The following is a 27,418-nucleotide window of genomic DNA, read 5'->3' on the forward strand; positions in this document are numbered from 1 at the left end:
GAAGCTCGCCCCGCCCACCCCCGCCCTCCCCCTCCAGCCTCCCTGGCCGCGCTCTCCCTCCCGACCCCGCGCTCGCTGCAGCGCTAGCACCGGTTACGGAGCCGGTTTCTAGCTCCGCAGGCTGGGCCGAGGGGCGCATGGTTATGGAGGCAGCGGCGCGGAAGCGGCAGCACCCGGGAGCGGCGGGCGGCCCGGGCTCGCAGCCCGGCGCCTCCTTCCTGCAGGCCAGGTGGGCGCGCGCTGGCGGTGGAGCGGGCGGGCGGGCGGGCGGGCGGGCGGTCTGTCTCAGCGCCGGGCCGACTCCGCAACCCGGCCCGAGACCCGGAGCGCGGCGGGCAGGCCTTTCTGTGGGGCGGGCCAGGGCGGAGCGGAGCCCGGCGTGGGCGGAGGCTGCACTGCCACTGCCCCTTCGCCCCCTGACCCGCGGGACCCGCCGCCGAGGCTTGAGTAGGGGCAGCCCCCTCCCAAAGTTTGGGATCCTCCTCCTCCTCACCCTTAACCCCCGTGACTTGGCCGGCATTAGGACTACAGACAGGATGGGATGGCGAGACTCTTAAAGGGCCAAGAAAACTCCGGCGAGAGCGGGGGACCCACAGGACGCCGCCGCACGCACACAGGCGCTCCCGGCTCTTCTGCAAGTTCCGGGTGCTGCCTCCGAGTTCTCAGCGTCTCTCCGCCCTGAATAAGACTTGTATTCTACTGTTAATCGGGAGACTCACTTTTTGCCCTGGGGAGCCCAAGAAAGTGAGAAGGGACAGCTGAGAAGCGAGGAAGCTCCCAGCGAGTGTATGCAGAGCCCTTCTCCAACCGAAGGGGAGACCCGTTTGGGTGGATCTAATCGGGCGGGGCAGAAGAATGGCATCACCTTTTAATCTTTCCCTCCGTTCTGCCTTCATCCTATGTTACTGTCAGATACATGCATTGTGCTCAGCAGGTATACATTAAGCACCTCTGTTATGCCCAGCACTGATAGGCACCTAGGGGGTGGACAGGATGAAGCTGGGAGGGTTTTACCGTCCTGTAGGAGCCCGGAAGGTCAGAGCCCAAGCAACCGTGGTAGGTAATGTTGGAAGCTCATGGAGTCCCAGAGGACCCCTCAGGGCACCCAAGGAAGAAGGGCTGTTCCAGCCAGGGAATGAGTATGGAAAAAGGGGTGCAGTGGGGCTGGAACTTTCCCTATGTAAAAGGAAGCGAAAGGAGGACTGATATTTGAACTGCCTTTAATATCAGGGCTGGGACTGGAGTGCAGAATTTGAGGCCCTCCTTGCTCTGGGACAGGGTACAACCCTGAACCTAGCTAGACTCACAGGTTAAGAATGCAGCCCTTATTCCCCAGGCTCTGAGGAGCCATGGAAGGTTTTTGAGCCTCATTGTATTTAGTCAATTTTGGAAAGCTTGTGATTTGGGTTGATGGGAGATGTTTGGCATACTGGGCCGAGGCCAGGTCTTTCTTTTGCAACTGAGGAATATGTGGACTGAGGAACTATAGACTGCTTTTTTCACTTGGAAATAATTTCCTGAAGATATGTTGTCATGTGGCACATACATTTTGGTCAACAACTACATCTATGTTGGCCACCCTGTAAGAGAATATCACTTAGCTGGGCTGGTAGCACATGTCTGTAATCCCAGCAACTCAGGAGACTGAGGCAGGAGGATTAGAGTTCAAAGCCAGCCTCAGCAACAAAGCAAGGCCCTAGGCAACTCAGCAAGACCCTGTCTCAAAGTAAAATAAAAATGGGATGGGGATGTGGCTCTGTGGATAAATGCCCCTGGGTTCAATCCCCAGAACAACAACAACAAAAAAAGATCACATCATTTAGTGTATTATAGCCATCATTGTGTAAATAACACTCACTCTGTGATGTTTACATAAGGGCAGAATCACTGAGGATACATTTCTCAAAACTTAGTCCCATCTTTAAGTGACACCTGCCTCCACTTTATGACCCATTTGGCCATCTAAGTCTCATCTCAGCCTATGAGCTGCTCATTTTATTGATGAGAAAATAGGCTCCGATGACCAGACTGAGGCTCATACCATTTCAGTGACCAGAAACATTGATTGGGTTCTGCCGACATTCATTAAGCACCTCTGGTGTGCCCAGCATTTGCCAGGCACCAGAGGGTCATAATTATCTTCTACATTTTATCTGTGGATTGATTGTAAACACTGAAAATCAATATACAGTGTTGACATTATTTAAGCTGTTTAAACTATTGTTCCCATTGGACCCAAGTGATGGTTAACAATTACATTTGTTTTCTTATATTTTTCCTGAAATTTCTAATTGCTTCCCCCATTTTTTTTGCGTTTGTTTCTTCAATTATTTCTGCACAAACTGTTCATATCTGCTGTCTTACCATTTTTTATATAGAATCAAAATCAGCCTTTCTGTGAATCCATTCATAGGTCCCTACTTGTCCAGGACAAGCCCCTTTCTTTTCTGCCATCCAGCCTTGCAGGTGCTGCTGATGGCCTTGAGTATTCCCACTGTACTGTTCGCGCTCCCCAGCTGTCATGGTGTCAGTTTCTCCATAAGGTAGATCTGGAGAGCTGTGGAGGAAAGCAGAGGCCAGGATATTTATCTCAGGTTATCTGCCACTGTGCTCCCACCATTTTTCTAAGAAGTAGGTAATGGTGACTGAGACCTAGGGCTAGAATGGGCCTGGGCTGGCATGTGGGGTCTGTGGAGTCAGGAGCTTGGGGCAGCCTTGAGATGGCCCATCCTCAGGATAGGGCCAGCAGAGGGGATGCCGTTGGCCTCCATGAATCTGCCTTCTGTGGTCAGATGTTTAGAGTCCCAACAGAAGAAACCAGTAAGAGGCTTATCAATCTTTATATATATATATTTAGAGAGAGAGAGAGAGAGAGCGAGTGCTCATGGACCTTTATTTTATTTACTTATTTATATGCAGTGCTGAGATTCAAACCCAGTGCCTTGCACATGCTAGACAAGTGCTCTACCACTGAGCCACAACCCCAGCCCAGGCCGGTCAATCTTGATGCCCAGGCTGAGAGTCCCTGTGACTACTTTCTCTTCCCTTCCCTGCTAAGCTAGGTTGGACAAATGACAGAAGTTCTGACTCACCGAGGTGCTTCCCGAGAGAGGAGGAAATAGTTCCTGAGCTTCTAGTATGTACGGGGTGAGGATGGGTGCCTTGGTCCAAACAGAAGGCACCCACAACCTCCACAGGCTTTCAAACTTTCTGTCCCCAACATCCCACTTTTTGCCCAGTTTGGAGGTTTCAAAGCAAAACATTGAGGGTTCTTATTCTCCTTCATCCTGGCCCTTTGAGCTTGGAGGCCATTACTGGCTACATTTTGAGGCCCTGCCCTGATGGGCACTAAGAAGAAGGAGCAAGGTGGTACCTCTATGCTGGCACTGTCTCAGAGCCCTGAACTGTCCTCCGATTACTCTCTACCCACTCTGAAGGTTCACTGCCCCTCCTTTCTCTTCCTCTGTCCCCAGTAAGTATCTCAGCTGCTTCAGGGCCATTTCCAGGCCTTTCCTCCTGCTCTCTGCTTTTCTGTCTGGACCAAGGCACCCATCCCCACCTCAAGTCTCCCTTCCTTCCCAAAGGCTTTGCATATCACCCCAGGCCACACTGATCCCTTTCTAATTTGATCTCCTAATATGCCACCTGACTTTTATACTAACCAAAGAGAGAATAGTAACCTGTTAAGAGTAGAGGTCTTGAATTCATAGAAACCCAGGTGTGAATTCTGTGCTATTCAGGACTCCTGAGTTACAAGTAACAGAAAGCCAGGGTGAACTGCAGCGAGAGGGAATGCATTCTCTCAGATGGCCAACCCACTGGCCCGGGGATGCCAAGCCACTACACATTCTTTGCTCCCTTCCCCATCTTTTCTGTGGGGCTGCTTCATTCACACCTGGCAGCACCTGGAGGGTGGAACCTTGGTTACAAGCAACCTTGAGCTTGCTCATCCTCAGGATAGGGCCAGCAGAGGGGATGCCATTGGCCTCTTGCATCCTTAGGGCCCCGGAACCAGAAAGGGGCATTAAGGGGTCTCTTTTCTGCCCTCCAGTTAGAAATATCCCACTGGGCCAGCCTGGTCAATGGTCATCCCTGTAGCCAAGGAAACACCATTCATCCCAGAGAAAGAAGAGGGTGGGAAAAGATGGCAAAAGGAATGGTTGCAGCAGCTCCTTACTTCGTGGGTGACAATGGTTAAGCACATTACCCTTCTAAGCCCCAACATCTGCACCTGTGAAACAGCAGGGCATCAGCTCCTACCTCCAACTGCTGCTCTGAGGATTAGATTAGGTGGCACAGCTAAAACTCCTAGCAGAGTACACAGGTGGTGTTCATCAGGAGGGGTGGGCACTGACTAAGAGAGACTGGAAGACTTAGTTGACCTAGGCAGGGTCCACTGCACCTGTCTTGCCTGCTACCAGAGGACAGTGAATACCCAAGGGCTTGCCTCCCTGGCCTCTGGTTGCTCCACCAGCCCAGTGTGGATTGTCCTTGGAACTGGCTAAAAAGGATCCTGGAAAATTATGGAAGAAATAGCATTGACAGAGGAAAGTCTTCAAGATGCTTCTAAGCCAACATTTGCAATTAGGGAATGAGTAACTGGTAATTGTGATTGTTTTAAATCAGCCATTGGTTACTGGGCCTGACCCAAGTACTGAGCTGAGAACTCTGGAGAACATGGATCCATGTCACACAGAACCCATTCTGGACACAAACAGGACAGTGAAACTTGGATCAGTCATCTTAGGAGGTAGTGGGCTGCTTGTCTCTAGGGGCATGCAAGTAATGGTAGAGATGCCTGAAGGAGGATTTGGACTGATGGGGAGGTGGATGAATTGAGAACCTCAGAGTTCAGCTCTGTGCTCGAGGGCCCAGGTGGGGAGCACAATTCCAGCCCCATGATGTCAGAGCTGTTCTGAATGAGCAAAAGGTGCTTCCTGTAGAGGCTGGTGGGGTTTTGGGAAAAGCTTCATCAGAGAAACCTCCCCAGAGGCCTTGGAGCTGGCCCTTGAACCTCAGTGCATCTGTGAACCATCTGGGACCAACTTCTTTGCTAGAGGGATAGGCATCCAAAGATGTGTTGTCAGGTGGTATTCCACTTCTTGCTATGTCTCTCACGTCAGCTTGACCCTGCCAGCTTCCTTCTAGTTTCACTGTGGATTGGTGAGAAGAGGAATTCCAGCACCCCAGGCTTACCTCCTCCTAGTCCCACAGTCAAGGGGGAGGAGGCCCTTTCCCTCCCGGCCCCTGTAAGGCAAATCTCATTGGAGAGCTCTGTTTGGCCCAGCTCAGGTCCTATGTCCATTCCATGAACCAATCACTATGGATACAACTTTGGGCTGGACACTGAAAGTGTAAACCCTGCAAGCTTAATCATTTGGTTTTTAGGGCGCAGTTGTGTGAGGATGGTCAAGTTACTTCAACTCTGGGGCCTGTTTTTCACTTGTAAGATGGGGTAACATGCTAACCTCGAAGGGTTTCTATGAGGATTCAAGGAATGAAATGAGGGGCTGGGTTTGTAGCTCAGTAGTAGAGAGCATGCTTAATGTATGTGACACCCTGGGTTCAATCCCCAGCACCAAAAAAAGAAAAAAAAAAGAGATGAGATCACACAGGTAAACAGCTCATGAGAACAATGCCTGGGGTGAAGCAACTGCCCAATACAGGTTCCTGCTGGTGTCCATCATGGTGTTCCGTGTTCTACAGCCAAGTTTGCTTCCTCTACCTCATTTTATTTCCCCACCATTTTACAGGGCAGAGTCAACAGTGGTTTCACCGGTTTGACAGCTCCCTTCCTGAATCCCAGGGAGTCTATATTCAGGGCAACTGAAATCCACCTTCCCCTTGAGTATACAACTGGACCCCAATATTTCCATCAAAAACCTTTCCCTAGACCTCGGTCATGTGTGTCTTCCCACCTTTAAATCCCCACACCTCTTTGTGGCTCATCTTGGGGGAATATTCTCACAGGAGGACAAGAGCTGACCTGTTTTGTCTCGTTCCTACCCAGGCACAGCTCCATCAAGGCTGAGGAGGCTGACCACACGGCTCCCTTCCACCTCGACCTCTGGTTCTACTTTACACTGCAAAACTGGATTCTAGACTTTGGTCGCCCCATTGCCATGGTGAGTGTGAAGCTGGGGATGGAGCCCTGCCTAGCATTGAGGAGACTGGAATTTGTTGAATGGCCTGAGATGAGTCGCCTCCCCTACCAGGAAACAGAGGAGCACTTTAGCTCTAGGCCTACGGACCACCAGACAGCTGCAGCAAGTGAGGGGCTCTGGGGAGTCGTTACATGTATTTTTCAATTTATTGATCCTGTGCATATAGTCAGGGCATTGTGAAATGTTTTGACCATGCATATAGGTTTTCCTCCTGACCCCAACAAGGCCAGGACTTGGGATAGACAAGAGGAGGACAGGGCATTCCAGATGGAGTAGCTGCCCCCAGCCCACCTTCGTCCTTCAGAAATGAAGAAGCGTAGTTCCTTTGTAGAGCACATCTATTTTCTGCTTTGTTGCCTGATATCTACTGGGATTTGATTTGGAAGCTGTCCGCCGCTAAGTGGATAGAACAGTTTTCACATGTGGGCCAGCGAGGTCTTTGTCGTCATCACAAGACCTGGACTGTCAGAGTAGACTACTTGGGCCATCTCTCCTGTGTTACAGATGGGGAAGCTGAGGCACAGAAAGGGGAAGAACTTGCCAGGGTCATTCAGCAAAATGGTGGCATGGCCAAGTCCCAAAGGAGACTCCTGGAATTCAGGGACATTTATTTTGTACTCCCTGGGAGAAAGGTCAGATTCAGGCCCTGGGTTTATATCTACTATATGACTAGGAACATGGCCATTTACCTTCTGTGGGACTCAGTTTCCCTGTCTAGAAGTCCTTCCATCCTGAGGTTGCTAAGAGGGCAGTTTGCACAACAAAGACACAGCAGAGAATTAAGGGGGGGCAGGGAGGCCTTGCAGGCCAGCCTTGTGGGTACATTCCTCCCCTCATTCCCCAGCTGGTGTTCCCTCTCCAGTGGTTTCCTCTCAACAAGCCCAGCGTGGGGGACTACTTCCACATGGCCTACAATGTGATCACGCCCTTCCTCTTGCTCAAGGTAAGTCCTTTGTTCTGCCCTCCCCTCATGCCCAGCAGGGAGCTGGTGCCCGGCCCTGGGTGCTGAATCCCGTTTCCCCAGCCTGCATCAAGGGATGAAGACTGTGACAAAGGAAGAGTCCAGGGCCTGGGCCATCAGAAGTGGGGCTGCTGTTGGCTGCAGGGATGGAGATAGGCCCCTCCCTGGGCTCAGTGTTCCAGCAGATGAAGAGGGAGAAGTGATTGGGCAAAAGGACCTGCAGATAGGCTGGGAGACGAGGCAGAAGAGGTGATTGGGTGTGTCGGGAAAGACTGGGGTCTGTTGCCAAGGCAGGTGTGAACCACGTGGCAGAAGAGGCAGCAACAGAAGCTGAACCCTGCACCTGCTCTGGAGAGCCCTGGCTTTGAGATGGCAGTGGGAGCACACGGCAGAGGCTGTGATTTTGCCCTCTGGGAGACAAGGGCTCTTGAACTACTTGTCCCTTAGCCTCCACAGGGAATTGGTTTCAGGAATCCTCTGGATAATAAAATCTGCAGAGGGCTTAAATTCCTTACATAAAATGACATAGTGTTTACTTTTTTTTTTTTTTTTTTTTTTCAGTACTAAGGATTGAATCTAGAGTAAGGCACCACTGAGCTATGCCCCCAGCTATTTATTTATTTATTTATGTATTTTAAAAATATTTTTTTAGTTGAAGATGGACACAAAACCTTTATTTTATTTATTTATTTTTATGTGGTGCCAGGGATCGAATCCAGTGCCTCACGCATGCTAGGCAAGCGTTCTACTGAGCCACAACTCTGGCCTTTATTTTTTATTTTGAAACATGGAATCACTGAGTTACCCAGGCTGGGCTCAAACTTGTCCTGCCTCAGACTCCCAAATTGTTAGGATTATAGGTGTGTACCACTGTGCCCAGCCTCCAATACACTTTAAATCACCTTTAGATTGCTTATTATGAATAAATAGGGTTGGGAATATAGCTCAGTGGTGGAATGTTAAAAAAAACAAAAAACCAAAAAAACGAAAGGCTGTGTCAGTTATCAGTCACACTGTATTATTTAGGCAATAGTGACAAGAAAAGTGCATGTTCAATACTGACACAGTTTTCTTTTCAAATGTTTTGGTCCTGGGTTTGGTTAGATCTATGGACTGTGGTGCCCCTGGGGGTGGTGGATATGGAGGGCCAGCCATAGTCATTTTGTTTAAAAAGTTTTTTTTCAAATCTCCAAAAGAAAAGAGGCATGATCTGAAAGTGTAGTTTTTTAGATTCGGAAGACCCAGCCCTGTACCCAACTCCTAATGTTCTCTTCCTGTTTGCTGTGAACCAACCACTTAGAAATCAGGTCCCTTCAGCAGACCAGCCAGCCACCCAGGCACAGCTGGGGCCTTGGAGGGCTGGGCATCAAAGGCCTAGTGTCATCTGTGGCATGCGGCTTGTATGTGACCATGAGCAGTGAGCTTGTCCCCAAGTGATTCTTCCCTGAAGAAGATATTCCACAGCCCCTGCTGGGTTCCTGGGGTCACGTGACAGCCTGGAGCCAGACTGGTCCCCTGAGGGACTCACCCCACCCCTGTTTGAGGGAGAGAGGCACAGGGTGTCACATGTTGTGACAGAAACGGGGACATGCCGTGGACCTCACTCTGACCCTTAGCTCATCGAGCGGTCTCCTCGCACCCTGCCCCGCTCCATGGTCTACGTCAGCATCATCACCTTCATCATGGGTGCCAGCATCCACCTGGTGGGCGACTCTGTCAATCACCGCCTGCTTTTCAGTGGCTACCAGCACCACCTGTCGGTCCGGGAGAACCCCATCATCAAGAATCTCAAGCCTGAGACGCTGGTGAGGCTGCCTGGCTCCGTGTGGAAGCCCCGGGGGCAGGCCCTCCTGGGAGGCTCCAGGCCTCGGCCTGGCCTGACCTGTGGTAAATGCATTCAGCTCCAGGAGGGCACTGTGACTCTTGCCAAGCCAGGATGCTCATGGACTATTAGAAGTGTCCCATCAATTGGCTCCCAACTGGGCCACCTCTAATAGAGGCCACCTTTGATAGAGGGCTGGAGCCTGCGCAGGGAATGGGGGCAGGAAGGGGAGATCCGTGGTGGGAAGCAGGGCCTGGAAGTGCTGCCCACCCTCTGAAGCACTTCCCCCTCTAACTCTGCCATGCCTGCACCTCCTCAGATCGACTCCTTTGAGCTGCTCTACTACTATGACGAGTACCTGGGCCATTGCATGTGGTAAGTGAAGGGACATTCTGTCCATTCCAGGGCCCAGGACGCAGGACTTGGGCCCTGGATCTCCATGTGTTGGGTGGAGCGGCTGGATGGTATTCTCTTCCCCTGTGAGGGTGCTGCGAGTGGGACGCTGAGTGAGCCTACCAGAGACCCCATCTGCTGCCCTGTGGCCAAGGTCCTGCTTCCTTCTTCCTGCCTGCAGTGCCCATGGAGGCCACGAGAGGGCAGCGAGAGGATGTTGTCCAGCTTTGACCCAGCCTGGCTCCCGCCGGTGGGGAGGAAGGAGGTGGCAGCTTTGATAAACAACACCCGCATCCTCAACCATAATGGGGTGGGCTGGAGAAGGGACCCCTACCTGGGTCAGGCAGTGCACTTTGAGAATGGGAAGCTGAGAAGCAGCAGGACTAGGTTGTGGGGACGGAGTGGAGGTGGGGGGTGCCGTTTGTGCCTCATTCCCCCCCCCTAACTCCCAGGGGAACTCCTTTTCCCCATCCCCCCTCACTGCAGTCAGAAGGAAACCTCAAAAATGTGGCTCAGCCTCAGGAGATTCAGGGCTCAAGCTGGGCAGTGCCATCTGCCACCCTGTGCCCTGCAAAAGATAAAAAGGCCAGAGAGAGGAGGCCAGCTCTGGGCCTGGGGACTCACGCTTGAGCCACGTGGGCTCACCCAGGCCACGTGTGTTATGGGTCTGTTTTCAGGGCATGAAGTGAACCCTTCTGGCTCAGGGGGCCTTGGGGGTCCCTGGACAGGCCACTTTCCTGCTTTCCCTGGCCTTGCCTGAAGACCCTTCCCATGGAAGGTTTGGAAAGGGTGGAGGGGCAAAGAAAGAGGCCTGGGGAACCAGCTAGAAATGGGCCATGTCGGGAAGGGGAGAGAAGAAACGGAACAGAAAAAATTGTGTGTGTGTGTGTATGTGTACAGGTGGGAGAAAGGGGAGGAGAGAAGGTGAACTTTCGGATGAGATTGCGAGCTGGGAGTAAGTGGGTGAAGAGCTTCACAGTGGACCTTGGAGGCTCCAGCAGTGTGTTCTTCATCCTCAGCCTTCCTGGGTACCAGCGTTTCCAGGCCAGTGCAGAACTGAGGCTGCTGGTGTCTGAGCATGTGCATAAGACAGACCCACAGGCCTATACCCTCTCCGCCACGGAGTGGATGAGGTGGCCAGGGCAGTGTGGAGCCTATGGGCTTCTGACTGGCATGAGCCTCGCCATCTTGTTTCTGGTCCTGCCCCACCCGTGACCCTTGACTCCCAGTGCTGGGAAGGCCGGGTGCAGAGGTACATCCCTCACCCAAGCCAAGTGTTTTTGAAACCTGGGACAATGCAAGGAACCAGTGAAAGGATGGTGGGGAAGGAGACCTGGATGGAAGCTGGTGGCCAGGGCCACCGGGCAGGCCTCTAAGACACAGCCTCTCTGTCGCAGGTACATCCCCTTCTTCCTCATCCTCTTCATGTACTTCAGTGGCTGTTTCACTGCCTCCAAAGCTGGGAACTCCATGCCAGGGCCTGCCCTGCTCCTGGTGGCACCCAGTGGCCTGTACTACTGGTGAGTGCTCATTAGGATCTGGGGGCAGAGACAGGGCAGGGCCAAGTTAGCCACCATAGTAAAAATCCACACCTGACCACAGACCTGTGGTGGCCCCAGCTGAGAATGGCCCTTTCTGGGTCCCTGCTCCCTTCTAGGTCTAGTAGGGGCTATGGAAGTGCCTTGGTGGCGCCCGCTCCCAGGAAGCCCAGGCCTGAGTATGACAGGTCAGGAGAATGAGTTGCACAGTCTCTCTATCCTCTGCCCCTCTCCCCACCTCCCAGAACCCCAATGCCAACTTTGAGGCCAGTAGAGCCACCTCAAACCCCAGGCCCTGCAGAGCCCACTGGGCCCCAGTGTCCACCTCTGTGAAATGGAGGTGATACCTGCCTGTCTCCCCCAGAAGATCGTGAGGATGTGGGGAGGGGAGGGAAAGGGGCTTTGCAAACTATGAAGCACCACAGACATGAAAAGGACAGACGAGGAGAAAGACCAGGACCTCAGGATACTTTGCCTGGTTTCCTGTTTCCCTTAAAGAGGACCCAGATCTCAACCAGGCTCTGACCTTCTTGCCCTGGAGACCAGTACCTCTTGCTGCCTGGGCTGTGGTATTGCAAAGGACCCAGGGGTCCCCTCTGATTGGAAGCCCATTTAAACATGAAGAGGGTCCCTACTTCTCTGAGCCAGCTCCAGCCACCTCCAGGGCCTACTCAGGCCCCACCAGGGCTGATCTGTATGCTCCCTGAGGCCAGGGTTGAAAGAAACAGTGGCATTTACAGCAAGAGGGAAGGAGGCTAGACCCCTGCCTGCTCCTTACCTCTGGTGAGTTGGTGCAACGGTGGCTGTGGTGGGAGCAGCAGCCGTTTGTTGAACAGTGTGCTCTTCTTGTAAGAGATGCCTGGCACTTGAAAACAGAGGTACCAAGGTGTCACTTAAATTCCCCGAAGTCAGCAGTGAGAGAATAAGCGGGTAACCTTGCAGAAGCCCTCAACAAGTGCCACTGAGCTGGCCATGGGCTCCATACTGCCATGGGGTGCCGCAGCATCTCTGGGAGATCTGAGACCATGCCCCAGCCTTCAGGGAGACAGTAATGACAGCTGCCACAAATTGCAACTGCATTCCCAAACCCAAATCCCCAAGAAACTACGCAGGTGATGGACAGGCAGCCAACAGGCCACAGGTGGGGCTGTAGAGACTGGCAGGGACAGCTGATTTCTGCTCTAGTCAGTTATTGTCAAGTGGAAATATTCTGATGTGACCAGAGAAGCCATTTGTAGATATTCTCTCATTTAAACATAAGCAATGAACTCAAAACTTTTATAGGTGGTAAGTACAGGCCAAACCAGCACACCACGGCGGGCTGCAGCCTCTCACCTCATGAGCTGTTCTGACTTCCTGGGAGGGCAGCCTGGCCCAGGTCCAGGGAGGGAGGCCGGGCAGGGTGGGGTTGCCGCAGCAACCGTCTAACTCAACCCCTGGTCCGTCTCTCCAGGTACCTGGTCACTGAAGGCCAGATCTTCATCCTCTTCATCTTCACCTTCTTTGCCATGCTGGCCCTCGTCCTGCACCAGAAGCGCAGGTGCCTCTTCCTGGACAGCAACGGCCTCTTCCTCTTCTACTCATTCACCCTCACCCTCTCACTGGTGGCGCTCTGGGTCGCTTGGCTGTGGAATGACCCCGTACTCAGGAAGAAGTACCCAGGCGTCATCTATGTCCCTGAGCCCTGGGCCTTCTACACCCTCCACGTCAGCAGTCAGCACTGAATCCGGGGCAAAAGCCATGGCTGTGTCACTGGGAGACATGGGCTGTGGAGGGTAATGCAGCAAGGACGCACCGCTTGCCACCTGCTCATCCTCAGGCCTGTGCTGACCCTGGACGTAGGTCATGCCAACTTTCTCTATATTGTTGAGCAAAGCACCTCTCCCCGCAGGGCCTCATTTGTGCTAACAGGCCCATGGTCCCAAAGTGGCTCAGTGCTCTGGATTTGCTGACTCTTTATAGTAGCCTTGTCATGGGTGGGTGCTTCCATCCTGTCACCACCCTCTTCCAGCCGGGGAGGGGGTATGTGTACCCCAAATCCTTATCTGACCTCAGAGCCACCCTCACCCCAGGGAGCCAGAGGCCCAGCCTGAGCTTTGGGCCTGGCAATGTAGGCCCACCTGCAGGTCTAGCCCCCACCCCAGGACAGTCACGGCACCCGTGGAGTACAGCTGGCTATGGGTTTTTGAGCTGCCGTGGAAGGAGATCTGAAACCCTGGCTCAGTTTCCTGAGTCACATTGTAGGGTCAGGGCTCCTCATGGCTTTCCACACTCAGCCCTGTCTCAGCCTAAGTCACTGGCCTTCTGCCAGTGGCCCTGCTCCCAGAGAAAGGAGGCCTCCTTCCCAGCATGGTGAGCCCTGCCTCAGCCCCCTTCCCCCAGGTCCAGGTACCCTCGCAGCACAGAGCACCGCAGCCTCATTCCCCAGCTCCACTGGCCCATGCGGACTGTGGCCTCAGGGGTCTGCCCTGTCTCACCCCAGGCCTGAGATTCCCTTCTCACATTGGGGCCCACACCCCCGACCAAGGGTCCCCCAGACCCTGGGCCAATCCCTGCCTGCTGGCAGCCCTGGGTGAGAAGAGGATGAATAGAGGCTGGTGTGGTACCCAGCCTGGCTGGCGGCTATTTCTGAGGTGTGAAGTGGGGGAGAGGGGGTTCTAGAGTGGGGGAGAGGTTGGCTGGCCTGGGGCCCAGGCTAGAGCCCACGGTTCCCTCTAGCAGCAGTCCTGGGCTACTCAGCCTTGTTTGGTCACTGCCCACTGTTTCTGTACACCACTTGGTAGGCTCCTGTCGGTGAGGGGCAAGAAGAGCCTCTTCATCCTGACCAGTCCAGCTCTTTTAGGAGGAATTGGATGGGGCATTTTCTAACCTGCCCCTCTGGGATGGCCCACTGGGCCTCCCAGCTGTGCTGCCTTTTGGGAGATGAAGGGAGGCTGGCTTGCTGGAGGTGTCCCTTAGCCGTAGGTAAGTCATTTGACCTCTACAGGCCTCAGCCCTTAATATTCAAAGATCTCAGCCTCCCACACAGCCACTGTGGGCTAATGTCGGACAGCACTGAAAAGGCCCACCAGGCAGGAGACGGCTCCATCCATGTGTCCTGTGTCCCCACCTGTCCACCACACTCCTTTGCTTCCTTCCCCACCTCGAGGATGCTGGACTTTATGGACCTCTCGTAAGCAGAGGCAGGCCTCGTGGTGGGGTCCGTGTGATCTTATTCAAATTGGGAAGCCACTGCTAAAGAAAAAGGAAAGCAAGAAAGTGGATGTTCAGAAAGGGAAAGCAATAAATCACTGGAGCCTTGAAGATTTCTGTCCCTCTTGAGATCTCTTGGGCACTTTGCTGGGGATGTTTTCCTGGAAAGATGTCTTGATTCATTGCCTAGAAAAGCCACAGGCCAGTGATTCTCAAGAGTACATTAGGACGCACAGGAGAATGCACAGCTTTGCCCACACTGCTAAATAAGAACCGGGAGACAAGGCTGCAGGTGATTCTTATGTGGGCTCCCGTTGGGGAACTGCCAATCCAGGTCCTGGCTACTCAAAGTGTGGTTCCCAGACCTGCAGCCTCCACTTCACCAGAGAACTGGGGAGGAGCAAGGCAGCCTACCCCATGGAGACTTTCTGAGTCTGTCTTGTGGCATCTAAGTGATCCAACCACAGGGTGCAGGGGCCAGGGGCCAGTGTGCCAGGTGCGAACATGTGGCCTTTGTGAGTTTTTTTGTGTGTGGTGGTGGTGCTGGGAATTGAAACCAGGACCTTGTGCATGCAAGGCAAGCACTCTACCAACTGAGCTACGTACAGCCCAGCCCACAAGCTTAATAGCCTCAAAACAGTTTATCCTCAGTTCTGGAGGCTAGAGGTCCAGAATCCAGGTGTTGGCAAGGCTGTGTTCAGCAGGAGGATCCTTCTCTACCTATTCTGGCTTCTGGTGGGACACAGACAATCCTTGTGTTCCTTGGCTTGTGAAACCACCCAGCTCTGCTTCTGTGGTTCTATAGCCCTTCCCTGCATGTCTCTCAGATCCCTCCCTTGGGTTATGATCCACCTTACTCCAGGATGACCTCATCTAAATTCTATTTGCAAAGACTTCCAAATAAGTTCTGTCACAGGTTCCAGGTGGATATGAATTCTGGGACACTGTTCAATCAAGTAGAGGCCTGAAGTTTAGACTTCATGAGCCTTCCACTCTGGGGCACACAGGACAGGGGAAAGCAAAAGCCAGTGGGTCTCTGAAGGCTATCTCTGGGTCCTTTTCCCAGCAGGAGTGCACAAAGCCTGCCAACACTATGTTCCCCGGGTCCCTGGGGCTAGCTACTCTGTTGGCCCCTGGGTGTGGAGTGGGAAGCCCTCATGGGGAGAGCTTGGCTCAGGAACAGTGCAAGATGGAGAGGAGGAGACTCCTGCATTCCTGGGAAGGATAGGAGTGGGGGCTGTGGGCAGGAGCCTAGAGCTTTTTCCAACGACACCTGTGTTAGACGTTGGGACCCAGGGGTCCTGCTTGGGAACCTCTTGGACAAAGTATCCTGGGCCAGGGGGTGTAGGGAGGAGGAGCTTCCCCTGGCCTGGAACCCTTCTTGTGAGGGTCCAGAGAATGAAGGGCGGGGAGAAGGGACCCAGAGGAAGCCAGGGTTTGCAGGGGGAGGTGCCAGGCTCCCAAGAGGGGCCAAGGTTCAACAATAAAGTGAACAAACTCAGGCCTCAGGTGGTACCGGAGGTGTGGGCTGTTGATTGGACTTGCTGCGTCTTGCACCCGGTGCTCTGGGCAGCTTGAGTTTGTGTGTGGTGAACCTTCTTGAGACCACAGCCCCAAAGCAGGTTCTTCATCATCTGTGAGACCCCTTGGAGACCTACAAGGGTAAGGGGAGTTGGTAAGAATGGCAGGCCCTGGGGCACACAGCTCACCAGAACACACACCAACCTAAACCCCAGGGAATGGCTCCCTGCTCCCAGCCCCTCCCCAATGCTGGTGATCTGGGGAGAACATTTCAGCCTGGCTGTCCCAGGCCCCACAGCCCAGGTCTAGCCTGCCGTTCCAAGCCCTGCTGACTTCCCCTCTCTTGTCTCCTCCTGAAGCTCCTCTGAGCAGGCCTCTCACCTTCTGTACTCCACCCACCCACCGTGGGCCCATCCTAGGCTACAGGGAGGAACCAGAACCTTCTAGCCAAATTCTCTGGGTCCCACAGAGGTTTGAAGAGGTGACTCAGGAGGCAATTTGGGAGAAAGGAGAACTTTTCACATGGAGGTGGTCAGAACAGGAAGGAGGGAGAAGAATGGACCAAAGCCAGGCTCTTGTACAAATTAACAAGCAGCCCCTCACCACACCCCACTGGTCCCCTTGTGTAGGGTACAACCTGATGGCCCTGACAGCATGGGCAAAGCTTGGATTTAGAACCCACAGCCAACCCAGGGAAAGGGGACAAGACAAGGCTGAGAACCCAGTTCTGCCCAGCACCCAGTGGCTCTAGGGTGTCCACTTGCCCCTGTCCTTTGTGAGTGATGGGAGCCCTTGGGAGTCAGCAGGCTGTGTAGCAGGTGGCTAGAAAGAGAAGGGGAAGGAAGAGTGGAGGAGCCTTCCTAGCCAGGGGAGGGTCACCTGAGAGGACGCACTGAGTAGGTAGACGCAGGGCTGGACAGCAGCCTGGCCACCCACAGACACTCCCAGGGGCCTGAAAGGTGGGAGAGCTGGCAAAGGATGGGAGTCAGCTGGGCACTGGCTAGTTGATTCTCCTAGCAACCCGTAATGCGGCCTGGCAAGGGGGGAACGGAGGCACAGAGAGGCAGTGACTAGGAACAGCAGGTGGGAAGATTGGATCCCAGCCCCAGTGTACTGAGGCCTGTGTTCCTGCAATCCATCCCCCAAGGCTGAGACCCAGACTCTGAGCTGGCCCATCCAGGACAGGCTCCATTCCTCTGCAGGGTAGTGGGTGACAAGTCATCAGGGAGAGTGTGTGCAGTGCCCAATTCCAAGAGGGAGCTTGTCAGAGGGAGACAAGTTCCCTGAGGCAGGCCCAGACTCAGCCCTACCCCAGGGCTACCTTTCTGTTCTTTAATGTCCCCTCTCAGAGTCTGGGAATGGTTCACTTGCTACAGAGCATCAACCTCCAGAATCAGGGGCCCTGAGTCTCACAAGAGCCCTTCTGTGGCCGTTTCCTCAAAATCAACCTGCCTGGGTTGGCCAGACGTCCGCCATGCACGGGAAGCTGGAATCTGACCCTGGTGGCATAGGGCCCGGTCTCCATGGCAGCAGAGGATTTATTACTGTGGCCTCCACCCAGCTTGGCGGACTTTCAACTCAAAGCCAGAGGAAAAGGAACTGAGAAGCTGGTTCTGAGAACAGCGGGAGCCCCACGATGGTAAAGTGGGGACCCGTGGCCAGCCGGGTGGGGAGGGCCTCTCACAGAACCTTGCCCTGACTGTCTCCCTCTCTCTGCTGCAGGCCAAGTTTCTTTCCCAGGACCAAATTAATGGTAGGTTGGTTTGCCCTTTAATTAGCAGCTCCCAGCACAATCTGGACCTCTTTATTTTCTCTACTCCTTTTCTGCTCCAGGGAAGGAGGGCCCCAGCCACACCCACGGCAGGGGTCCAGCCGCTGCAGGGATACCCTTGGTGGCGGTAGGGGGGACCTCAGGTGGTGGTGGTGGGACTGCTGGCTTTATGTTTGTCGGGGTGGTTTACAAGCCAGGTCCTGGAGTTCCCGCCAGAGCCAGATGGTCAGATTTGGGCAGGAAAAGGTCAGGGAGGAAGAGAGAGACCATTAACAGACTGAAATACAGGAAAAGAAAGGGTCTTTGTGATTGGCAGAGAGAGAGAGCCCAGGTCTGCACCTTGGGCAGGATGGTCTCCTGGGCCTCAGTTTCCCCATCGTAGAACAGGGTCAGCCGGGGCCCTTCTGCCTAGTCTGAGCATGAACACTCTCCTCTCTGGGTCCTTCAGTTTCGTGTGGCTGGGCTGTTTCCACAAGGCCAAGAGGAGAGGGTTGAGTTACACAGAACTGGGGCCAGACTCGGGCTGCGGGGGCTGGTCCGGAGCACTGGGCAGAAGAGGTCTCCCCACGGCGAATGTAGCAGCTGCTCCTGAGGCCGTGCCCCAGAATCTGCCCCAACAGTGACAGCCCTGGGACTGGTAGTCGGCCCCTGAGCATCCCCTCCCCCAACTCTCTGCTGAACTGTCCTATTGTCAGCTAGACCTTCCTGACCACTAGAGATAAAACGGCAGGCACCCTGGGCCCATGATGCCCTTGGTTCTGCAGACCCTGGACATGGCTCCATGTTAACTGGGATTCTAGAGTTCTGGGTACCCGGAGCTGGGTCTAGAAGGGACGGGTGGGGTTGTGGGCTCCAGGTGGGTACCTAACCACAGACCCCTGTCTTGACTCCTTACCCCTAAACCAGGCCAAGACCAGAAAGAGCATGCCAGGGGGCTTTTAAAGTGCCAGGCCCAGGGCAGGGCCCCTCCTCCCCAGCTCTATAGGTGACACTGAATGGCAGGTCTGGGCTGGAGTCCAGCTCTCAGCCTGTGTCCTCCACCCACGCCTGGACATGAGGCTCCCTGGCTCCCCCTCCTGGGGCCTCTGGAACTCCCCAAGGGAAAGAAGATCATTTCTCTTGGTATCCGAGTCTCTGGCACCAAGAAAGGGACCACTAATGTTTAATGAATGAAAGACTAAACAGGGACAGTGGGAAGAACAGGAGCTTTGGAGGCAGCAGACCTAGAATCCAACTACCTGAGCTTCAGTTTTCTCACCTGTGAGGTAGGAAGAGGGATGCCGCCTCATCTGGCCTCTGTGTGCTAGGGACAAAGTTAGAAGCTTGCCAGCATATGAGAGCTACATATTTAGGAATTTCACAAGCCAGTTGTCAGAGCCAGAGACTGTTAAATAACATAGGCTCAAACAATGTGCCAAGCCCTACAGAGAGCGAAGAAGACAGCCCTGCTGCCCCCAGATTTGAAAGAAGTTTCAGCTTTAATGAATGTAATTTGTACTAGCACGAGAATCCGTTTTACAGTAGATCGCTTATCAGATTGAATGACAACACAATTTCAATTCATTGGGAAAAGAATTGCCTTCTTTTGTCATGATTTGACAAGTGAAGCTGGCAGGTAACCTCCCTTGTCAAATCATGGTTGAACCCAAACTGTAGGTTAGCAGTGAACCTGAGTATTGGTGAAACTCACTTGTGATAATCAATCAACTAGACTGACTTTATTTTAGAGTTGACTTTTTTGCTGTGTGTAAGTCATGTGTTTCCCATCCTCTGTTGAGTGCGTAGGAAACACGTATATACACGTCAGGGCTGTTGCTAAACGTGCTCCAGCACGTCACTGGCGTTCTCCTAGGCCTTTTCTGGGACTTTTGCATTTCCCAAGAGAAAACCTAAAGGGGACTTTTAATCCAATTCATCTAACCCTGTTCATTCTTTCATTCAACAAATTTTTGAGTCCTTTCCTGGTGCCAGCCCAGCTCCCTGCATTAGAGATAGAGCAATGAACCATAGAAGACCTCTCCCCTCTCAGGGGCCCCAGGGGAAGGCAGAAGGAGAGTGAAGGATGGAGCGTGGGGATGGCTGGACAGTGAGGGGGAACCCCAGGGAGAGGGGAGAGGTGCTGAGGGAGTGCTGGGGCCAGCCTGGCCAGGGCTGCTCTCCAGGTGGCCCTGTTCTCTTGTTCCAGTGTAGGAACTCCAAGTTCAGATCTGGTCTTGCAGTTTTTAAAAGGTTTATTTGTTGCAGTAGGAAGACAGAACGCACTTGAGCTATCTGTTTGTTAGGAGGTGGGTCTCCATTTGAGCCCTGCTTGCTGATCACATAGGGGATTCAGTGTGCCCATCTGAAGAGCCAGACAATTGTCCCTGCCTTCCAGCTCTGGCCAGTTAGGGACAACAGCCAGGAGAGCCAGGGCACCTGAGAAACCCAGACAGAAAAGGAATGCAGGGTACGGTGGTGCGTGCTTGTAATTCCAGCGACTTGGAGGGCTGAGGCAGGAGGATAACAAATTCAAGCCTCAGCAACTTAGCTAGACCCTGTCTCAAAATAAAAAATAAAAGGGAGTGTGGGTGGCTCATAGTAGCACACCCCTGGGTTCAATCCTCAGTACCTCCCCCCCAAAAAAGTAGGGTGGCCCTGAGGACACCAGGAACCACACCAGAAAGAGGACTGAGGGTCTTTATTAAGGAACACAAAGCCACCCTAGGCCTGGGCTACGGGGTTGGGGGATGTACTCTGCCTAGTCTCCACCCCACCCTGCTGTCCCGGGACGGAGGCAGTGTTGCCTGGTGGACAGAGCTCCGCTTCAGGGGTCACGCTGCTTAGGTGAGGTTTGAGGCCGCTCTAGGATGGCCTCACACCTGCCAAGCAGGAATAGACAGTGCCCTCAGAGGGTGAGGAGTAAACCAGGGCTGGGGTGACCGGCTCAGCAATGGGAACTGCCCTTGTTATTTCTGTTACTAGTTAGCAAGTCCCTAGTCCAGGTCTCTGAGGATCCACCCAGGTGTGAAGGCAGTAGAGGAACAGATCATGGAGCCCAGGCTGGAAGGCCAGGGCCAGGGTCCCAGAGCACCTCCAGAGGGCAGCCCACCCTCACCAGAGTCAGGATCCCAGTCTCCAGCCTGGGACCTTTCCCAAGCTCCTGACTGGCTTTCTTCAGCTTCCAGGGTTTGGGAACCGCAGGATAGTCTTGTTGGATTGTGGAATACTGTAACTAGCGCAGCCTGAGCTCTGGCAGCCACTTCATCTTGCTAAGTATCAAGAAAGAAAGGGCCGCGGGGCAGAGTCACCAGCCACCTAGGTTCAGAGCCTAGGGCACCTCCCAGCAGTTCCCTTGAAGGCTTTGAAACCAGGCCCAGGCTGTGTCAGAGGGCAAACAGCTTCAGGGGCCAGCAGCCTGGAGGCCCAGGGCTGGGCCAGGCACTCAGAAATGCCCTCAGCTGCAGTGGTAGTAGTAGTAGTAGTAATAATAATAATGATAGTAAATCGTTAAACATGAGAGCCACTTGTCGCCAGGCTCCCTGTTTCCTCTGAGTCTGGCTGCCTGGCTGTGGGCGCTAGCCCTCCCTGGGAAGCCCGGGGGTGGGGGTGGGGGTGGGTGGAGGGTATTTCAGTTAGCTGTGGGAAGGGAGAGAAAGGGACTGAGGAAGGAAAAGGAGGAGTGAGGCAGGGTTGCCACATAAAATGCTGGACACCTTGTTAAATTTGAACTTCAAATAAACACAAATATTTTCTTAGTGTGAGTATATCCCATGCAAAACTTGGGACATGCTTACACTAAAAATTCACCATTTCTCTGAATTCAAATTGAACTTGGAAGTTTTGTGTTTTCCTTTGCTGTATCTAGAAACATTGGTTGGGGATAAGTGTGGGGAGGGGGCCAAAGGAAGGGGAAAAGAAGTGTGAAGGAGGGCTGGGGTGCAGCTAGGACCTGGGTTCCATCCCCAGTACTGCAATAAAAGGGGGCCTGGGTCCCAGGGAAGAGGGCAGAGAAGGGGTGGGTGGAGAGTGAGTGAACACAGCTGGTCCTCCCTCCTCCTGTGCAGAATACAAGGAATGCTTCTCCCTGTACGACAAGCAGCAGAGGGGCAAGATAAAAGCCACTGATCTCCTGGTGGCCATGAGGTGCCTGGGAGCCAGCCCGACGCCTGGGGAGGTGCAGCGGCACCTGCAGACCCACGGGATAGGTGAGTGGGCTGAGCGGGTTCCGGGAGGGGCGAGCGGGTGGCACAGAGGGTGGGGTGTGTAGGGCTCACAGGTTAGAGAGGCAGGGGGCAGTGAATCTCCCAGGAGGCAGCTGGCCAAGTGCACTCTGCCTCATCCTCAAGGCAAAGGTGACACCCCACCTTGCAGGGGCCCTGGGTCTGGCCATTCCATCAGGTTTATCACAGACCTATAGAGCAACAGTGCTGCCAGTGATCCCAATGTTGTTTTTATAGAAAAATGTCCCTTTGGTGAACATCTACCAAACGCTTAGCTCAAATCACCCCAAGAGGGTGGCTGTCCTGATCCTACTCTGCAGGCAAAGATCAAGACTCACAGCCATAGGTAACTTGCCCAAGTACCTAAGCCAATGGTAGAATCAGGATTGGAACTCAGTTCTTTTGATTTCAAAGACTTTCCTGAAAACCATACATGACTGCTAGGAAACTGGAAGAAAACCCTCTTGGAAGGTGGTTCTCTCTGGTGATAGGATTAAGGCTGGTTTTCATTCCCTTTATTGTTCCCTGTATTTTCAACAATGGGAACAGATAGGTCTCTTATCAGAAACAAGTTTTGTGCTTTCTTTCTTTTTTTTTTTTTTAAAGTTTTAGTTATCAATGAACCTTTATTTTATTTATTTCTATGCAGTGCGGAGAATCTAACCCAGTGACTCACATGTGCTAGGCAAGCACTCTACCACTGAGCTACAACCCCAGCCCCTTTGTGATTTCTTTGGGAGATTTGTTTTTAATTTTATTTTTAAAGTCTGGGGTGTCTATTTACATTGGGAGCTGGATGCCCAGGAAGGGGGAACTGGCCTACAGGAAGAAGTGGCCAGCTTCCAGCATTTAACTGGGAGCCCCCAGATCACCTCTGTCTCTGGTTCTCAGCATCTGTCGGGGCACTAGAGGTCACATTAGCACACCTGCAGCAACGAGCCCTAGAAGCCATCCTGGGGCAGGTCTTGGAGGGCCAGAGCCTGGTGATAGGGCACTCAGTGGTCTCATTTTCAGCTCTGAAGGAGTGGTGGTTTTTGTCTCCTCTAAACAGGAAGTTGTGGTCAGGGGAAGTTCTGACTTCCTGCTGTTGTGGCCAGGCCAGTGTGTGGGCAAAGGCTTCCGGACATGCCTGGAGGGGGCTGCAGGGAGGGAAAGGCACAGGAGCAGGTGGGGAAGGACCTGAGGCTTGAGCTGGGGGCGGGGCACTTATCTCTCCTCAGACACCTGCTCTGGTGGCAGAAGTGTGTGTGTGGGGGGGACACATGGACCCAGTTCCTTCCAGTTCAGGGGAGGAGGGAAGCACCAGAGGAAAGCTGAGCAGTTGGTGATGACTGTGACTACACACTATAAGCTTCTGTCCCCTGAGGAGGCAAAACGAGGGGATGATAACCATGGTCACCAAGGGTCACTGGGTGGATGAAATGAAGAATATCCAGTCCAGGAGCTGGTCCATGGTGGGAACTCAGTAGCGGAGGTTGTGTCTTCTTCACCATGACCACTGTCACCATGGTGAACCAGGTGGAGCTGGCGGTGACGAGGGTACAAGGAGGTAGGTTGGCTTCCCCAAGAGCCTTTCCCTCCCTGCTCACTCTGCTATTTGGGGGTTTCATAGACAGAAACGGAGAGCTGGATTTCTCCACTTTCCTGACTATTATGCACACGCAAATAAAACAAGAGGATCCAAAGAAAGAAATTCTTCTGGCCATGTTGATGGCAGACAAGGAGAAAAAAGGGTACATCATGGCATCCGAGCTGCGGGCGAAACTCACGAGACTCGGGGAGAAGCTCACCCAGAAGGAAGGTAATTAATTGCCTGACCAGTCTCCCAATGTCTGCAGAGGGTTAGGGAGTTCGGGGAGTTCACCAAAGTACCATCAATGCCATCATGGTTGTGTAGGCTTCTGTAGTTGATATACAGCTGCAAAGCCCAGGAGCAATCACACTAGCTGAGGACTGGTCTAGGCCCAGTGGTCAGGGTGGAGGGTCAGCCTGGGGAAAGCCCAGCTTGGATCCACTTGGGCAGCCGGGTAGTGGGTCATCTGCCCCGCCTCATGCTGTGCCTAAGCTCACTGGATCTTCATTTAGTGCACAGGACACCTGGGGAACATGAGTGTCCCTTTACCTGATCAAGGAACTGATGAGGCTGGGCGTGACCACACACGCCTCAAATTCCAGCAGAGCTCAAAGCCAGCCTGAGCAAAAGCAAGTTGCCAAGCAACTCAGTGAGACTCAGTGGCTCAGTGGTCGAATGCCCCTGAGTTCAGTCCGCAGTACACCACTCCACCCCCCAAAAAAAGGAGCTGACAGGGGCTGGGATTGTGGCTCAGCGGTAGAGGGCTCGCCTAGCACATGGGAGGCCCTGGGTTCGATCCTCAGCACCACATAAAAATAATAAATAAAACAAAGATATTGTGTCCACTTACTACAAAAACAACAAAAAATAAATATTAAAAAAAAAAAAGAAGCTGACAAGTGAGTGGTTGTGGGTCAGCTGAGCTGGGAGCTGGATGGAGGTCAAGTGCTGTCCCCATATCACAGCCAGCTGAACAGGGCTGCAGCGTGCTTTCCAAATGGAAATGCTACTTTGCTGCTGACTCTGGAAGATTTAGAGTTCAAGAAGGGGGCTCTGAGGGGCCTTTGCAGGGTCAAGTGGAGAATAGACCTTGCCTCACACCTCCTAGCAGGCCCGTGCCTTCCTGCCTTGGAGCAGGACCAGGGCCTGGGCCTTGGGCCTTCTGGGAAATCCTTTGTACCTGGTAATGAAAAACCCCGTACTGATCCATCTGTGGGTATTCTTCCTGCCTCTCAGCACTAGTTGGTAGTCCCTGGGTCCTGCCTCAGCTGGCATCCCTGGGAGGCCAGGGTTTCTACTTAGGCAGCTCAATTGTCAGCGACCGTCTGGATAGGAAGGCTAGGCGTGGCCACAGTGGGTGTAGGAAAAGGGCTTCAGTAACAACTGACCATCAGCCTTTGGCCAAATCCCAACAAACACTGCAGGGGGTTCGGTTCCCCCCTCCTCTGGGGGGCGGGGACCTCCCACAGGTTCCTTACTCCCTGGAAATGAGGTAGTAACCATCCCTCAGGGCCCTCCAAGAGGCTCACATTCTATAAACCCTTCTGCTCAGATTTATCTGCCTTCACAAAGGCACAGAGCAAAGCATTTAAAAATAGCGCTTCGGGCAGGCAGATTCCTCTTCCCCCACGTTCTGAGGCTGGCAGCTATCACAGTCTCATATTTCACTGTGGCTGTTTTCAAGTGAACAGGGGGAATCGTGGGCTGTCCTCAACCTCCCAGGCTCTGAGGACACTGCTGGCCCTCCATGTGCCAGGTGGAGTCTCAGCAGAGAGAGCAGGGGGTCCTGATTCTGTGGTTAATGATCTCTGGCCAAAGCAACACCACGGCCCCCAAACACACATCTCTTATTTGTTTAACCTGCAAAGAACATTTCAAAGAAAGTGGTGGAGACCAATTTCCTTCCCACTTGCTGTGGGAGAAAGGATGATAACAGAAGTAGGAATCCTTTTTTTTTTTTTTTTTTTTTTTTTTAGTTGTAGTTGGATACAATACCTTTATTTTATTTATTTATTTTTATGTGGTGCTGAGGATTAAAACCAGCGCCTCGCTGGTGCTTAGGTGAGCACTCTACCGCTGAGCCACAACCCAGCCCCAAAGAAGTAGGAATCCCTTATCCTTGGTGATTGAAAAAAAATATTCAGTTTTATTGAAGAGAGGCCACAGTGGAAAAGGATAAACTGAATGGCTCTTCTTGCCAGTGCCTGGGACAAGCTACTATTTTATCTCAGAAGTCTAAAACCAGAGGGGGGAAATGCAAATGAAATTTTTTATTTTATTTTTTAAGCAAGGCAGAATTAACAGCAGTTTTGCAAGCTTTGAGCCTTACACGCTGTTAGATTTATTTTCCCAGGCCCAAAATACATATCTTTTTTTTATTGGTGTAAGGCACGTGCTCTACCCATGAGCTGCACTCCTGCCCTATGCTTTTCTTCAGAGGTGGTGGTAGAAGAAGCGCTTATCACTGGGCCCTTCTGGCATGGAGGTATCTTGGGGAGGAACATTGACATGGAGGAGTGGGGAGGTGAGGGGCAGCTGAAGCCTGGGTGGCTCTGTCCAGAAGGGAGCTGCAGAAAATACCTATGGTGGCGGGCAGAGGGGTGGGTGATAGCAGACAAAATGTCTGGGCCAACTCTTTCTCTAAACCAAGGCTCAGAGGTCTGAGATCTTCACAGAAAACAAGAGGTGGGGGCTGGGGCTGGGGCTCAGGAGCAGAGCACTTGCCTGGCAAGTGTGAGGCACTGGGTTCGATTCTTAGCACCATATATAAATAAATGAATAAAAATAAAGGTCCATCAACAACTAACAAAAGAATAAAAACACGAGGTGGCTTCAGTGACTGGATTTTCGCCAGGATTCCTGCCCAGCCAAACCAAACCAGTGGTTTCCAGATGGGAGTGGGCAGGTTGTCGTCTGTTCTGGTTTACTCCCTGGTGTACAAGAAGTTCCCTGGATGCTCAGGAAGACCTTTGGGGAGCCCCAACCTCAAAAGAAGTGTCTTATAACCCCAAATCCAAACAAAAATTTCATGTGATTTATTGCAGTGGAGGATCTTTTCAAGGAAGCAAATATTGAACCAAATGGCAAAGTGAAGTATGACGAGTTTATCCAGAAGATCACCCTTCCTGTGCAGGACTACTGATTGAGCAGAGTACAGGAGATGATCCCTGGATCTGAAAACCTGGACTGGTTGATTTTTTAAAAGGAAAATGTTCCTTTCATTCTAGGGTGATGGCAAACATGGTGCAAAGACAACATTAGCTGGGCCTAAGTAGCAATAAGTAATTCCAGCCATGGTATCAGCACGTCTTTAATAAAAAGATTTGTATTACCAGGTGCGGTGGCACACGCCTGTAATCCCAGTGGCTCAGGAGGCTGAGGCAGGAGGATCGAAAGTTCAAAGCCAGCCTCAGCAAAAGCGAGGTGCTAAGCAACTCAGTGAGACCCTTTGTCTAAATAAAATGTGAAATAGGGCTGGGATGGGGCTCAGTGGTCCAGTGGCCCCGAGTTCAATCCTTAGTGCCTCCTTTCCCACAAAGATTTGCGTTGATTTCAGTAGCTCTCATGAGTCCAGCCCTTCCTGTTGGTTTAGTTGGGCCTACATTCCAGTCCTGGGTCTGCCTCTTACCAGCTCTATGATTTCATCCCTGAGGGCCTTAGGGTTCAGACAAAGCCTGGATCTCTAGTCTTACCTCAAGGAGCCCATTGAGGAAGGATGGAGATAGATAGGGCCTTGAAAATGCACAGCAGCCTGAAGGACATGTGGAATCCGAGTTCCCATTATGGTGTTTCTCCTGAAGAGAGCAGGCTACCCAGAATGCCCTAGCTATAAATAAGTGTTTATTTGGGTGCTAGAACCACTTTCCACATTTTCAAGATAGAGCCAGTGCTAGCTGAGAAATGGCAACAAGCAGAGTGAAAACACACACACACTCTCACCTTGAAGCACCACAGACCCAAATTCTCTTCTCCTTTTCAACAGAGTGACAGGGTTCAGGACACTCATTTATCAACAGAGAACAGGGTAGCAATACTGTCAAAATGTTGAGCTGTGCACTGGGCTGTTTGCAGGCCCAGAAATTCCAGAAAGTAGGATGATGTGCTCAAGTGACCTAAACTGATCATAACCTTAAGCTGGGACTAACATGGAGGATGTCACTAGGAGGCGTCTTCTAGGTCATGGCCATGGTACAAGATGGCTAGAAACAGTTGTGAGGCAACAGTCCTTCTGGGAGCACTTCCAGCTCAAGTAACTTTGAGTTACAGAGTCACGAGTGGCAGGCG

General features: G+C 52.7%; 2 protein-coding genes across 6 annotated transcripts; both read left to right on the forward strand.

The window, feature by feature from the left end:
- Positions 1 to 3: 3 nt before the first annotated feature.
- On the forward strand, positions 4 to 14,181 carry Cln6 (CLN6 transmembrane ER protein). Of its 3 annotated transcripts, none has more exons than XM_040275806.2 (7): positions 4 to 229; positions 6,011 to 6,125; positions 7,027 to 7,107; positions 8,742 to 8,930; positions 9,267 to 9,322; positions 10,738 to 10,860; positions 12,332 to 14,181. In XM_040275806.2, the coding sequence occupies exons 1-7, from the start codon at positions 138 to 140 to the stop codon at positions 12,600 to 12,602; spliced, it is 927 nt and encodes a 308-aa protein (XP_040131740.1). In that variant the 5' UTR covers positions 4 to 137; the 3' UTR covers positions 12,603 to 14,181. The 3 variants fall into 3 exon arrangements, with proteins under 3 accessions (XP_040131740.1, XP_040131741.1, XP_005316787.1); XM_005316730.5 differs by having other exon boundaries at positions 5 to 229; positions 7,009 to 7,107; XM_040275807.2 differs by lacking the exon at positions 10,738 to 10,860 and having other exon boundaries at positions 7,009 to 7,107.
- A 147-nt stretch (positions 14,182 to 14,328) lies between these two features.
- Positions 14,329 to 26,470, forward strand: Calml4 (calmodulin like 4). Of its 3 annotated transcripts, none has more exons than XM_078049404.1 (6): positions 14,329 to 15,732; positions 16,941 to 17,230; positions 17,314 to 17,344; positions 21,406 to 21,546; positions 23,174 to 23,362; positions 26,179 to 26,470. In XM_078049404.1, the coding sequence occupies exons 2-6, from the start codon at positions 17,228 to 17,230 to the stop codon at positions 26,274 to 26,276; spliced, it is 462 nt and encodes a 153-aa protein (XP_077905530.1). In that variant the 5' UTR covers positions 14,329 to 15,732; positions 16,941 to 17,227; the 3' UTR covers positions 26,277 to 26,470. The 3 variants fall into 3 exon arrangements, with proteins under 3 accessions (XP_077905530.1, XP_077905531.1, XP_077905532.1); XM_078049405.1 differs by having other exon boundaries at positions 17,153 to 17,230; XM_078049406.1 differs by lacking the exon at positions 17,314 to 17,344.
- Positions 26,471 to 27,418: the final 948 nt, after the last annotated feature.

The sequence above is a fragment of the Ictidomys tridecemlineatus genome, chromosome 5 (assembly GCF_052094955.1).
Source record: "Ictidomys tridecemlineatus isolate mIctTri1 chromosome 5, mIctTri1.hap1, whole genome shotgun sequence".
NCBI lineage: Eukaryota > Metazoa > Chordata > Mammalia > Rodentia > Sciuridae > Ictidomys > Ictidomys tridecemlineatus.